Raw genomic sequence first — 15,362 nt, 5'->3', positions numbered from 1 at the left:
GCTCGGTTTATAGGAGGCTTTTTTCTAGGAGAGAAATATAGATCAGATATTGGGCGCTGCTTGCGAAGCAATAGTTACACACTTTTTATTACAACTACGAAAAGACATTTTCCACTACCCAGTATTTTTATTTTTTTGTTTGGAAACTCTTGGTAAACTCTGCTTAGTGAAGTGATAATACTCACAGATTTCGAAAGCAAGAGCAGTGTCATTCCCAATTGGAGAGCTATTACCAAATATTAAAACTCTCTTCTAGTGATTTGTTGTAGGCATATTTATCGATTTAATTACAACTTTGCAGAAATATATTCGAAAGCTTTATATTTGTATGCCTAGTCCTTAAGCTAGACTTAACATTATGTAATACTAAAAAAATTAAGATTAATTATAAACTAATTTCAATACTGAACCGTTTTCAAACACGTCGCTCAAACCTTCTCTTGCTCTCTTTCCAACTGCTTTGCATCGAGGCCTAAACTCTTGAGAGGTTCTGCTTCCTGCACGATTTGTGGAGGGTTATTCCATGGCTGCTGTTTGGCGGTACCAAAAATCAGGAACATCAGATTGCCCGAAAAGCTCATGCCGCCAGCCACTGTGAAGATTATGCGCCACTGATAGACGTTTGTCTGATTTTCAGAAGAATAAAAAGGTCTCAGTAATGATTGTGGATTATATAATACAAATACTGCTACATACCGTATCGGTGACGATGTAACCCACCACCAACGGTGCTATGATACTCATCACATTAGCCGAACAGTTGACTATGCCCATAAGGGTGCCGGCGAAGTTGGGCGCCAAGTCCAGATGGTTCACCGCGTAGCCGAAGTGGCCAATTGTATTGATGGCAACAGTTACGGTTAACAAAATGATTGCCAAATCGCCTTGATCTGGCTGCAGATAGCCGAGCGACACAAGCGTGACGACCGGTATCCACTGACCGATGGTATTAAAGATCTTCCGACTCACGGTTGCATTCAGCAATTTCGATTTCTCCAGCCAACTCGCTAGCGGGCAGCAGATCATAGATAATGCCAACATAGTTATGTAAGGCAGCGACGAGAGCAAAGCATTACTCTTGATGTCCTTGCCGAGTACGCTGTTAATGTACGACGGTATTTGTGTGAGCAGCGTCCAGAAACACCAATTATTTGTACAATGATTGAAGATCAACACCAAAAATGGTTTCGACGTAAATATTTGCTTCCACGGCACAGCATGTGTTTTAGCGAATTCAGCGCTCTTGGTGTCGTGTCCCAACGACTCCTCGATCATGGCACGCTCACCCGCCGAAATGTGCTTGCAATGGCGTGGTGTGCTTGCACCGAACACTAGCCACAGGCCCGACCAAACTAAACCCAACAAACCGGGTAGGTAGAAAGTGCTCGGCCAACCCCACGATGAGGAGCAAAGCACACCACTGGTGGCCAACATCACAACTATACCCAACTGAGCGCCCGAATAGCAATAAGTTTGTAAGGCACTACGCTCCTCAATCGGTGCCCATTTGGACATCAGCGTTGCTATGGTCGGCAGCGTAACGCCTTGACACAGACCCTGACAGAAGCGCAGCATACATAACAGTTGCCAACCGCCCAAACTGACACTAAGCGGTGTGATTAGTGCGAAAATGCTGCTAAGCGTGACACTGAGCAGCAGTAGTAAGCGTCCACCGAAGCGACGCGCCCAACCACCGGCCGGTATTTGCACTAAAATGTAACCGCAGAAGAAGCTGCTCAGTATATGTGATTTCGTCTGCTGTGACCAATGGTATTCCTGCAAAGAGAAGAAAAAGCGCACATTAGTTAACCAACCTCAAGCGTTTACCGCTTACGTAATGGTAAAATAGTTTAGCGTAATTGTGAAACAAATACACACCGTAAAGTCTGGATTCGAGCCCTTATTGTCCATCATAGCCACAATGGCCACAGAGAGATTTACACGCATGGCGAAGAGCAAACTGAAGCCCAAGGATATGAGCAGACACTGCAAGTGCCTAAATCCTATCGTCTTACCCTTGAAATTGCCATTCGGCTCAAGTGAAAATCGTCGTGTTGTCACCATATCACTGCTCTTGTCTTTGAATTTGCTGCGTAATAAGCATTTAGCGACTTTCACCGGCGATGGTTGCGCGCACAAACTCTTCTGTACGCATCAAGCGACTCTATTTTAAAGGAAAATATGATTAATGCATCCAACGAATCCATCCAGTGAAGTGATAAGATATGTCTGTGTCATGGTATACATATGCGAATGTATATGTTGATATAAATAAATAATTTGATGATAATGAGCATTAATGCTGAAATGTATATAAATGTTGCAACAATAATAACAACAATTGCATTTCAAATACACCTTCATACAAACACCCACAATCCTGTTATCGTCAACTTTGTTCGCTGTATGTACGGTTTGGTTTGAGAGGAGTTAAAATAAGAGCAGCCGCCATATTTGGAAAGCATTCAAACGTTGTCATTAAAATACAGTATTTACTTATGCTGCGCCGCGGCCATAAATCTGCGTAGAAAGCTACGAAATATAGGTACAATAGCTACTGTATTTATTTATTTACTTATTCCCAACGCTAAATGGGAACACGGTAAAAAATCCGCTGGTATAAACAAAGGTAAAAGCAGTAGAGTTATTTTATTATTTAACTAGTGAATAATACTTTATTTTGCCTGGAATAGATGACATTCTGCTGGATATAGGCTTAATTATGCCTCGGGCGAACTTTTTGTTCAACTAATCTTCTTATACGATCAAGTCCCAAAGATCTGAATCGGGTTGTAAGCTAATGTTGAATTTGACTGCCGTATACAACTATAAGATTTTTTAACCACCCACGTAGCAACTTCCAAGTAGATTTCAAATAGTTTTTTTTTATACTAAATAAAGTAGCAAACTCTTGCCCTGAGGAATACTTGTATACTGATAACATAGTGTACCCACAGACCATTTGGGATTTAGATGACTAGCAGACAAAAAGTCAAATTATTTCACCATTTTTGCCATCAGCGGGACCAACCAATTTTTTGAACAATTAGGAAAGTATTCCACTTCTATGTACATATGTATGTATTTTTGTATCTCATATATATAGTTATAAATCTGTGAGGCATAAATTCTCCTTACCAAAAGTTTTTTTACCAATTGACCTCTTTTTCTTTACCGTGGCGTCTGTGAGTCATTCTAAATATTAGTTTTCTCGGAATTGTTCGAGTTTCTTCTGAAAACCATCTATTTAGTAAGATCTTACGAAAATCAGCGCTTTCCATAAAATGTAAATGTGAAATTTTGAACGAAGAAAAGTTTCAGCGAGCACGATTGTGAGAATTAAAAAATAATTAAAGCATCGCAGGACTATTCAAAATTAGATTTTTGGCAAAATTTCGGCCGACAAAAGTTGTTTTTTCTGAAAATTAACATATGTGACCTGGTCTACGGAAAAGGGGCTTAGGTGTCAAAAAAAGGAGAGCAATTAATGTGATAACGAGAAACTGACGATTATTTTTAACAGCTCTTCCCGGAAAACTAGTTTTCGCACGTTAGCTCCCTTTTCGTAGACCAGGTCACATATGTATGATTTCTATTATACTCATTATTTCTAATATTATTATTATTATTATTATTAAGACACGCTTTCCAATTTCGTCTCCTACGTGGCAACGCACTATCAGATTTTTCCGATTTCTTTGAGGATTGTTCTTCTATAGGTTGTTTTAGCCGCTCTAAGTGAGTAATATCGCCAATGTTCTGCCTCAACCTGTGACTAAACCATCAGTACTTGCGCCCTAAAGTTTTTTAAATTTAATTTAATATTTTTTACAGTGTATGATTTTTTTAAAATAAAATAGATTATAATTGCATGTTCTTGACGCAATTTCGAGTGGAAATTTTAAAGTTTTTATTAATACTAAACACATTATTTATCAAACGAGCATGACAATGAACTTTTGTGGTGAGTATTTTTGGTTATAAATGAAAATTCAAAAGTCATGAAAATATTTAAGCTAATGAGATTTCTGTACTGTTCATCGGTTATGCCGTATATCAGATTTTTGTGATCTTGCGATTGTCAATATTAAATATACATATCTCCCTGAAACACAAAGTGGGAGGATGGAGCTATGCGTAGAAGCTCACGCAAGTGAGAAACGTACTCTGATTGCCATTCACTTGGGAGTGGCCAGAAACGATTCTTTTACATATGGTTCAAGCAGCTCACGACTTCCTTAGGAGTAACCACATAAAGAAGCGCAAATTCGGTGTGGGATTCGTGGAGGAAGAGAGACTCTGTCGCCGAGTTCTGGCATTCATCCCGGTGGAGGATGGATGAATTCTAATCACAATCGAATTGAAAGCGAAGTTCCTCAGCATATTGCTTATTTGCGCCCACGCCCCGAAGAAAGAGAAGCGCGATTTAATCAACGGTGTTTTCCGTGAACGCTTGAACCGCACCTAAGAGAGTTGCCCCGTCACTATGTCAAATAAGGTATCTTTGGCACAACGATTGGTAAGTTCAGCCTCAATGATGAAACATCCACAAATGGATTGAGACTGATCGACTTCGCCAGGACCCGAAATATAGTTATCTGTAGTACTAGATTCCAGCATAGTAATATTCACCAAGCTACCTGCTGTCCCCGGATCGAAAAGCCACCAATCAGATCGATGCTCTGATAGACAGAAGACATACTTATCTTCAGTGTTTGTGGTAACAAAGATACGCACCCGCCTCTGTGCAGCAAAACAACGATCGTCGACAAACACAAGGAAGGTTCGACGTCGAGAAGCTGTAATCTCAACAGACAGCCGAACCATTTTTTACTCGACTTGTACACCTGCTCCCTGAGAGCACTCATTAGCAACTCGGTATAAAGGAAATGTTGGCCAGCATTTCAAGCTTCTTACGGAAAAAGTCAATGAACAGCTAGTACGTTGAGCAGTACCGTGTCACAGTGGAGAGAAAGCAAACTGCCTTCCTCCCAACGTTGCAATCGACCACAAGACATGCGGGATGGTTGAGAGTGAGTTGAAGAAGGAAGCGAGGCGCATTTGCAGATAATACAGAGAGAGCCTAAAATGCGTGAGTACGACAGGGCTTATACTCGAAAATATTACGAAAAGATGCGGCGAATAACAGAAGGGTTCAAGACCGTAGCATACTCTTGTAGAACCACCAGAGGTGATCTAGAGACTGCTGCCCAGAGCAAACTGAAGTTATGAAGGGAACACTTCTCCAAACTGCTGAATGGCAGTGAAAGGGCAACACCAGGAGATGACGATGGAGCGGACGTGCCATTGCCTAACCATGAAGAAGTTCGAGTAGCAATTACCCGTTTGAAGAACAACTCCCCTATGGGATAAGCCCCCTCAATATCGTATATAAGGTCCTATCGAGCGTATTATGTAAAAGATCGTCAACAAACTGATTGGATCTTATCAGTATGGCTTTAGTCCTGGAAAATCAACAACTGACTTGCTATTTACCATGCCCCAAATCTTGGAAAAGCCCTGTGAAAAGAGAATTGACACGCACCAGCTCTTCGTCGATTTCAAAACTGCTTTTTTGATAATTTCGTCTATCTTGGAACAAGCCATGCCCTTCACTTCGTTTTCCCGACAACAAATGGCCATACCTTATTTTTTCCTTAGTGTTTTTTTTTTAACTTTCGGTTCCTAGTATGATTTTTTTGTTTACAAAAATTATTTATTATGACCTATAAGATATTCCTGAATTTAAAATAAAATTAAACTTAATCATACTAAATTTAAAGTCTCTCTCGAACCACCAACATTGCCATCCTCCTTCTCTACATTTTTCACCTCCGTGAAATGCTGCCCGTCCTGCTGCTTCGTTTCTACGACCATTGGCGGAACTTCATTCCACAACTGTACTTTAGCAGTGCCGAAAAACAGAAACATTAGATTACCGAAAAAGCTAATACCGCCCGCCAAAGAGAAAATTATGCGCCATTGATGTAAATTTTTCTGTGAATAAAGATAAAATTGAAAACGAACCATTTGTTTTATTTTTTTAATTTGTTTTGAAGCGCATACCGTATCTGTGACGATGTAGCCCACCACGAGCGGCGCAATAACGCTCATCATATTCGACGCCGAATTCGCGATGCCCATTAAAGTACCGGCGAAGTGTGGCGACAAGTCGAGATGATTAGCTTGAAAACCAAAGTGCGTAACAGTGCTAACAGTAACGGTGAGTGTGAGCAGTATAATGGCGAGATCAGCTTGATCGGTGTGTAGAAAGCCTAGATAGACTAGGGTGACCGCAGGCGTCCACTGACCGATGGTATTGAATATTTTGCGACTCACTGTCGCATTCAAACGTTTCGATTTCTCCAAATAGCTGGCGAGTGGACAGAGCGCCAGCGAAAGCCCAAGCATTGTGAGGTAGGGCAGTGCCGAATAGATTGCATTACTTTGTATGTCTTTGTCGAGTATGCTTTTAATGTACGATGGTATTTGCGTCAACAGAGTCCAGAAACACCAACTGTATGCACATTGACTCAGTATGAGCACCAGAAATGGTTTTGAAGTGCAGATTTTCAACCACGGTATCGGATGTGTCACTTTACTACTCTCATTCTGTGCCATGTTACGCTTCAAAGATGTGGCGATTAGTGTGCGCTCGGCTAACGTAATATATTTACAATTGCCCGGTGTACTCGCACCATATATAAACCAAATGGCGGACCATATTAAACCGAGCGCACCAGGTATATAGAATGTGCTTGGCCAACCCCAATCCGAAGAGCAAAGCATGCCGCTGCTGGCCAGCATCATTACTATACCCAATTCCAGACCCGAACAGCAATAGGTGAGCATAGCGCTGCGCTCCTCAATGGGCGCCCATTCGGCCATAATTGTGGCTATAGTTGGATAGGTGACGCCCTGCACTAAGCCTTGACAGAAACGCAACGCACAGAGCAGTGGCCAATCGCCCACGCTGACGCTAAGCGGCGTGAGCAGCGCCAATGCACTGCTAAAACTTACACTTATGAACAGCAGTAGGCGGCCACCGTAGCGACGTGCCCAGCTGCCGGCAGGCACTTGCGCAAATATGTAGCCGAAGAAGAAGCTGCTTAGTATATGTGACTTCGTTTGCTCCGACCACGCGTATTCCTGTGCGAAAGGTTCACACAGTTTGCTTAAATTTGTTCGAAAATGAATTGAATTTAATATTACTAAGACTTACTGGAAAGTTCGGATTCGCAGCTGTATTGTCCATCATCGCTACTATGGCCATTGAGAGATTGACACGCATGCCATAAACCAAGCACAGACCGCAGAATATTAGCAGGCACAGCATATGTCGCACGCCTATAACGGGACTACTTAAATTTTCAACGATTTCTCGTGAACAGCGCCGCTTTTCGAACATGTTTAAGCGCAGTTTTGACTTAAAAAATTGTGATTCGTTTTTGTAAGAGACCTTTCGTGATCCTGTCTCAGTCCCAAATGTGTCTGGTGCCGCTGGCAATTTCGCTTTATAAATTAATTGACAAAGAACACATTCTCTGCACGCCAAATGCAACTTTATACGCAGTAACATATTATTTCTAATGATAATAAGTATTCTTATATATCTAGCTAATTCTAAATCTAATCATAAATATTCTGCCACAGAGCTGGCCGTGGTTAATCTTAATTCTGCATTCGCTTCGTTTTGCAGCTGCATTTAGTATTAAACTTGAACGTTGTACAGTAACCACCAAAAAAGAATTCGAGGAAAATGCTTGTAGACATAGACTAGCAGACTAAGAGTGCGATTGGGTCTCACAGGATACTGTTTTAAATAAATTATATGAATTTATTTAACTCTAAACTAAACTTCATCTGACCAAAACTGGTCTATGCGTGTCTTATTGGCCTATCAGTTTAACCTAACCTTATTTAACTCTTAATTTTACTCTTTCGGTCTCGAGAAAATAACCTTTAATGTACATATCTCTCTCAGATATTTTTTCGGATTACTATAGCATATAGCTTCCATGCAAACTGGACACATAGTTACTAAAAGAAATGCACCTGTGAAGGGTATATTACCTTCGGTGCAACCGAAGTTAAAGTTTTTTCCTTGTTTTTAAACTCAATTTTTCGATGAAATTTTTCAGTTTGACTCTCTGTCATACATATTTTCCAGACTGTGATGGAATTTTAAGAAACTTACAGAATACACTTTTGTATATAATATCTACAGTCTGGAAGTGTAGTCATGTACTAGAATGACCCTTTTGCTTAACTATCAGTTATACCTCAACTTTTTGAAGCTATCATCGTGGACCCTATAACTTTTGCCATGTCTCCGTTAATTTATTCTTCTCAGCATGGATTTGGTAAAGGGTAATATGCTCTAACAAATTTACTTGAATTTGTAAGCCATGTAACATTGGGTTTCAGGGAACACAAGTATACAGACGTTATATACCAAAGGCAGTGTAAGCTTTCGATATAGTAAATCTCTATACTCTTGTACATAAGATTGATCTCGGGGCTTTCAACCAAGATGTCTTCAATTGGAATCTTTTGATCTTTACAATAGACCACAATGAGTGATATTTGAGGATACTCTTTCAGATTCAAATATTTTCGCTTCAGGTGTTCCGCAAGTTAGTCAATTTGGCCCGATTCCATTCCTGTTATTTATTAGCAATATCTCTTCTGTCATAAAATTCTTAAATATCTTATTATATGCCGATGACTTAAAGCTTTTTATAACATAAACTTCAATTAGTAAAAGGTGTCTGCTGCAAATATACTTAAATAATTGCTTGGTGTTATCGAAATGAATTTCCATTGAGTTTTCAAAATTTTAAGGCAATCTGCTTTTCTCGTAGATCTGGGCTCCAATCTTCTTATGAAATGAAAGACTACTTATTAGAGCAAGATTTAACTTTGTTGATTTGGGAGTTACTAAGCGTAATTTTAGTCTTCATATTGATACCATAGTCTTGAAAGCAAAAGGTATTCTCTGCGGTCTAAAAAATTTAGAGATCCGTAACTAAAACACTTTTACAACTAAAAGTTAAAATAAAAAAAGGTTAAAACTATATTGGAACCAACTCTGTTGTATGGAACCCTTGTTACCAAATCATTCTAACGATGTAATTAAAGTGGGTTCAAAAACAATTTTTCTAGGCCATTTCCAATAGGTTTCTAGGTTAAGTCTTCCTCGATACATCCATAGTCATTTCAAACTTATAAATCTACCTACACTTACTAGTCCTAGATAAATACTGGGTGTTATATTCTTAGTAAAAATCCTGATTAGAAGAGTTAGTTATTCTTTTATCCTGTATGAATATAAATTTAATATACCGGTTCGCTTTTATGGGCAGTTTAGACCCTTACTGTTAAAATGTGATAGATGAAATTTTGAATTTAACGAACCATTTCGTTGCATGTGTCACGATTTTAATTCTCAGGCAAAACTTCCGAGCCGCTGTTTTCTAAATAGTTTTGACCCGGTCTTGCAACGTGAGACCAAGCGGTATCATTCTCGGTTTTTCCGTTGATTTGACATATTTAAGCGGATACAACCCTCACAAAGGTTGTGTAATCTTTGGGTTATAATAATAATCTGCTTATAACGAATCAGCTACGATTATTTTCGTCGACGACTGTTTGAATGCTAATGTTATATATAAATAGACAAAACAACATCTTATTTTATAAATAAACATATCTTTTAATTTCTTTGTCATAGAATTTTGGCAATGAACTTGAAGTTTAGAGTTCAATAAACTTCTATGAGAAGTAAGCGTACTCTTAGTTGCTGACATGTGACTTTTGATGAGGTAGCGAGAAATGGATATTAAGTGTGCGCTGCATTCATCTTTCAAGGCCACGGAGAAGGTTACGTCTTGAAGAAAGGAAAAGAGAAATGTGTACGGGATACCGAGGAATTTATTTGCACAAATGGGGATTCATAAGCCCAGCACATTCAAAAGCAGTCTAGCAATGGAAGCAGTTTAAAGTTTAATGTTTCAAAAAAATATTTTATTATTTTTCGGCGATCAATTTCGCTCCTTACACTTTTGAATTTAGTTTTCAAATCCAGGATCTAATGATTACCATCTGTGGAGTATTTTTTTATTAGAAGAATTGTGGTTTAATGACCCAAAATTTCGAAAATAAAAATAAAAAATGGCGTAAGGACTTTTTTCTTTGCGACTGTAGCTTAAATAGTTTAAAGTTAACTTCCCGCTTAAGGGTTATTGAGAATCTGGAGTTCAGTATTTTCAGTCAATGCGTATGTTAATAAAACAAGCCAACTTGTCATACCCTGTGTTGATGTGAATTATATTCCAGTTAGGGCGTTCTGCAGCGACCGAAACTAGTTGTACTCAGAAGGAGCAAAGTTTGGTCTATATGGTGGATAAAGCAAAACTTCCCAACTGCTATTTTACAGATAGTTTTGAATCAGTCTTGCAACGCGAGACCAAGCGTAGTCATTTCCAGCTTTGCTGTTGATTTGGCTATTTTGAATACATATGATTTTGAGCATTTGGAGTTGTGGTACTGAATCCATTTTTTTATCACCAGTTACAATCCGATTCAAAAAATACTTTTTCTTGTAGCCTTGAGCAGCATTTCATCAAATTGTTTCGCATCAACTCTGAGCTTCAATTCATATTGCAATCATTTTTTTTTTTTTTGTTTTTGAATGTATTCGGCTTCTTTTAAACGTTTTGAAATGGCTGCTTGAGCGAATCCTAAATGTGAGCTCTTCTTGTTTTTGACAACAATCTTCATCAAGTAATGTTTCCAGAACCTCATGCTCAAACAGTTCCCTTCAAGGGTGATACAATAAAATCCAACTTTTCGAAACCAATTTTTTAGTCCAATTTTTCCATTTCCGTTTCCTTTAAGATAGACCTCAGTATCGACGACTACCTTTTCTGCGACGAAAATTTTTTCCCAGTGATCATTCTTTTGAGATTGAGCATTGCATTGTCTTAGTGGAACTGCACTTTCTTTTTCTTCAAATGCGGCCATTTTTCGGCGATTTCGATAACGATACAATAACGCTATGTAATAGTCGCTGTTTATGACCCATACTTTTTCATGTTAGTCAATAAAAATTGTCTCATGCACTTCCTATGCACCAAAACTGTGCCAGCCGACCGTTGTGTTTTTAGTTGCAGCGTCGTTGTAGCGGGTTTGTCGTGTGCAGTCTACTCGGATGACTGACGATCAAAGTTTGGTCAATCAATGTCACATTTCGATGCAAAAACTCGGTTTTATTACGTTTGAACATCTCCAAACACTACACTGAAATAGCAACTTGTTGTTGTGAAAAGTGAGCTTTCGCGGCACCCACTTTCAACAGAGCTTTCTCATGCCCAAAAATTCGTATTATATGATGCACACGTTCAGTTGGTACTTTAGGGTATCTACTATCTCGTACAACTTCACTTTACGGACATCTAAAACTATTTCGTGGACTTTTTTGATGTTTTCGTGGGTAACAACTTCCTTTGGGCGTCTACTGCGTTCACAGTTTTCGGTGCTCATTTCCCCACGTCTAAACTTAGCATAGCATTTTTTGATGGCTAGTTTTCTTGGCGCAGTGTTCCGAAACACGTCATTAAGCCAAGTTTGTTCTCCAGCTGAATTTTTTCCTTTATTCATTTTTATTCATTTTTTCCACAATAAAAAAAGCTGCTTCACTCAAAATGACATAATTTACAAACTAGTTATCTGACAGCTGTCAAATTTATACACGCGCCTTTCAAAGGTTGGAACAAGCCGGGGACTTTTTTGCTGACCTGTTATTTGTCTTACAAAAGTCTTATATAATTTAATTTGACTAGTCATTTTTCATGATCAGAATTTCTCAGAATTTAAAGCTCATAAAATATTGACCCTTATTAGTCCTATTACTAAGAAATATATTAATTTCGGCTCATTATAATTTTCCGCTTATATTTCTCTACTGAACTTTCAAATTTATTTTTGTACAACAAACACATAAAGAAATATAATTTATATACAATTTTTCTATAACTATTAAGGCAGACCTATCTTTCATACACTAAGCTCAAACTAGTTACAAGACATACATTTCCGATGACATACGACAAAAATACCGAAATATTTTGTATATTAACTAAAAATTAGAACAAATAATACATAATAAAAACTAAACAGCCTCCTTTCCCTTCTCAACGTCAGCCGGTTTCGTTACCAACGAACTCCCATTTAGTGGTTGCAGCTCATGCACCTTGACTTCGTCATTATGCCAGGGTTGCATTTCTGCTGAGCCGAATGCAAGGAAGAGCGCATTCGCAATGAAATTGTAGCCGCCAGCGATGAAAAATATTATACGCCATTGTTGCGAACTTGTCTGTAAAATTTTGAAAATTGATTTTGAACACTCAAATATTTTTTGCATTTCGTAAAAACTTACCGGATCGGTCACGATATATCCGACGACCAGTGGTGCAATGATGCTCATTATATTTGCGGCTGTGTTTGTCAAACCCACCAGCGTGCCAGAAAAGTGTGGTGAGAGATCAATATGATTCACCTGCCAGCCAAAATGTGTTATCGAACTGATCGCAACAGTTACCGTTAAGAGCACCACAGCCAAATCACTCTCATCTGCGCTCACGTAAGCCAACCATATGAATGTGGGTACGGGTATCCACTGACCGATGGTATTGAAAATTTTGCGCGAAGTTGTGGTGCTAACGACTTTTGACTCCTCGAAAGCACGCACGAAGGGACAACAAATGAAACCCAAAATCACCATCGTTAAATACGGCAGGGAAGAGAGTAACGCATTACTCTTTATATCTTTGTGAAGTACACTATTCATATACGATGGTATTTGCGTGAGCAGAGTCCAGAAGGCCCATGTGTAGCCGCATTGTGCCACTAGTAATGCCAAAAATGGTGGTGAAGTGATTATCTTACGCCACGGCACTTTGGTGGGCATTTCATGTTCGTGGTCGTCTTTCTTGTGTGCATTCAATGAGGTTTCGATGTGATTACGTTCAGCAAGGGTAATAGCTTTACAATCTCGAGGTGAGCTAGCGCCAAGCCATAGCCAAATTAATGCCCAACACAAACCGCACATACCGGGTATATAATAAATACTTGGCCAACCTAAGCTGGAGGAGGCCAGTGCGCCGCTGCTACCCAACATTACAACTGTGCCGAATTGTGCGCCCGAAAAAAGATATGTTGCCAAAGAACTGCGTTCCTCAACTGGCGCCCATTTGGCCAGTATTGTTACCGCAGCTGGCATGGTCGAACCCTGTCCTAAGCCTTGTAGGAAACGTAGCACACATAATAACCACCAGTCGCCTATGCTGACGGCCAACGGTGTCAATATAGCCAATATACTGCTGCTGGTCATCGTAAAGAGTACCATTACCTTGCCACCGAAACGTCGCGCCAAATTGCCACCAGGGACTTGTGTGAAAATGTAGCCGCAGAAGAAACTGCTTATCACTCGAGATTTTGTTTGCTCCGACCATTTGTATTCCTGTGAATAGATGAAATACTCAATATAATGGATATAATTTAAAGAAGGTCAAGCTAGATCATTATTATTTGGATTGTGATTAAATATTAGTAAGTAAGGTAGTTCGTTTACGGTCCAAAATATGAACGAACATCCTTAAAGCTTTAGACCAACTACATCTTTCGTTTATCAGATATTAAGTCGAAACAATATATCCGACAAAACTTGTTTGGTTATTAAGGATTCTTTTCATCTAAAGCACATTTAATTCCGTTTTCAGTTAAAGACACGTGCCTTATACGGGAGCCTTTTAAACTCCCATAACATACACCTTTATGCGAAGACTTCAAGTATATGATGCTACAATGAAGGTATAGTTTCTCTTCTAAATAAGGCAATAATTATCGGATTATTAATATAGAAATCTCCAAAGACCTCAAGTTTCCTTCAGCTTTTGACAATCTTTACTTAAAGTTTGACTATTGAAGAATTGCTCTCACTAATTCCCTTTGCTTTTGTTTTGTTCGGAGAAGCTCACACACAAACCTTGTGCTCGGTATCGTCATGCATGCCCGTAGCTACTTCACAGAGAAAAATGAGAGGAAAACTGAGCGAGACAGAACTCAACTCTCCTCTCTCTCCCTGGCGGTTAATTAAACTTTCGTATTAAGCTTTCTGTGTATTTTTAGAACTTCGGAGTGTAATGGGGTGCATTCTAATTTTTTGTCATTGCTGGAATTTTCCAACTGGTTGAATGACATTAAAAGTCACTGTGACCTTTCGACTTGGCGTTAATTTTATTTATATGTATGTACTTAGTGTAGACACATTTTCTTTATCTCGATAATGATTTTGCCGTTTTAAATGTTCACTTGTTAGATGAGAGTACCCGTCATACTTGTAAACTCTCTTTCACAATTAGACAGCACTTTTAAATTTTTTATGACGATTTCAAAAGACTTCTTTGATTCCACAGGCTTTGCCATATATATTTTCATTTTGATGTATTACATAATTCCATATCACTATACTTACAGGAAAATCGGGATTCGACGCATTCTTATCCATCATCGCCACAATGGCAATGGACAAATTGACGCGCATGGCATAGATGAGCGAGACGCCAAAGAAGAGCAGTAAACACTGTACATGACGTCGACCGAAGATCGGCACTACGAAAATGCAATGAAAATAATAATATCACTTAAAAAATAAAAATCACAAATTTTATAAATTAAGCTTAAAATTGGTGAGAAAAACTCACGCTTTGCTTCCTTGATGCTCTGGTTCAAGACCATGGTTCACGACTAACTCACTGATTCAATAAATTCAAAATTTAGAAGAAATTTTTTGTAACGAATTCCGAAATGCTTTCGAATGCAACTGCATGTGTGTAATGACAGCTGACCGCTCAACGATTAACGAGTCTCTGAGTGCAAATCCCACGGTACACGTAATTATATTGTTACACTATATAATCACTTATCGTTGTTTCAACCAAAGTCGTTATCTTTTGAAATCATATATAAATATATACAAACATAGACTGTAAATTAAATATCATTCTAATTTCGTACATAGCTAGCACGTGTTTCACAATATGTATTCTTGGTGGGATTAGTTAGACTGCATAGTCATCTTACCCAACAGATAAATTTGCCGTGGTTTGATTAAAAACCATATTTCCAAAATGCTCAGGTCGGTTTTTAATATTATGCGAGCATAAAGCTAATATGTCCTTAAACACCTAGAAATAAATTTGCTTTGGTATTGAAAATTGGAGGATGCAGTCATGTGTTGAAGTTCACGCACTTGGGATTGGCCTGAAACGATTCTTTTACATAAGACTCAAGCTGCTCAA

The 15,362-nt window shown here is 38.8% G+C and overlaps 3 protein-coding genes across 3 annotated transcripts; all 3 read right to left on the bottom strand.

The window, feature by feature from the left end:
• Positions 1–353: 353 nt before the first annotated feature.
• LOC126757196 (putative inorganic phosphate cotransporter) lies at positions 354–2,100 on the bottom strand. The gene is made up of 3 exons (XM_050470901.1): positions 1,879–2,100; positions 697–1,776; positions 354–626 (listed from the first exon to the last, which is right to left on the bottom strand). The coding sequence occupies exons 1-3, from the start codon at positions 2,062–2,064 to the stop codon at positions 429–431; spliced, it is 1,464 nt and encodes a 487-aa protein (XP_050326858.1). The 5' UTR covers positions 2,065–2,100; the 3' UTR covers positions 354–428.
• A 3,666-nt stretch (positions 2,101–5,766) lies between these two features.
• LOC126757200 (sialin-like) lies at positions 5,767–7,408 on the bottom strand. The gene is made up of 3 exons (XM_050470905.1): positions 7,223–7,408; positions 6,067–7,149; positions 5,767–5,997 (listed from the first exon to the last, which is right to left on the bottom strand). The coding sequence occupies exons 1-3, from the start codon at positions 7,406–7,408 to the stop codon at positions 5,767–5,769; spliced, it is 1,500 nt and encodes a 499-aa protein (XP_050326862.1).
• A 4,530-nt stretch (positions 7,409–11,938) lies between these two features.
• On the bottom strand, positions 11,939–14,852 carry LOC126757201 (putative inorganic phosphate cotransporter). The gene is made up of 4 exons (XM_050470906.1): positions 14,766–14,852; positions 14,537–14,673; positions 12,440–13,522; positions 11,939–12,376 (listed from the first exon to the last, which is right to left on the bottom strand). The coding sequence occupies exons 1-4, from the start codon at positions 14,797–14,799 to the stop codon at positions 12,173–12,175; spliced, it is 1,458 nt and encodes a 485-aa protein (XP_050326863.1). The 5' UTR covers positions 14,800–14,852; the 3' UTR covers positions 11,939–12,172.
• Between the last annotated feature and the right edge of the window lie 510 nt (positions 14,853–15,362).

This window comes from Bactrocera neohumeralis, chromosome 4 (assembly GCF_024586455.1).
Source record: "Bactrocera neohumeralis isolate Rockhampton chromosome 4, APGP_CSIRO_Bneo_wtdbg2-racon-allhic-juicebox.fasta_v2, whole genome shotgun sequence".
Classification (NCBI taxonomy): Eukaryota; Metazoa; Arthropoda; class Insecta; order Diptera; family Tephritidae; genus Bactrocera; species Bactrocera neohumeralis.
The sequence above is the reverse complement of the archived record's forward strand: the minus strand, read 5'-3'. Positions and strand labels throughout refer to the sequence as shown.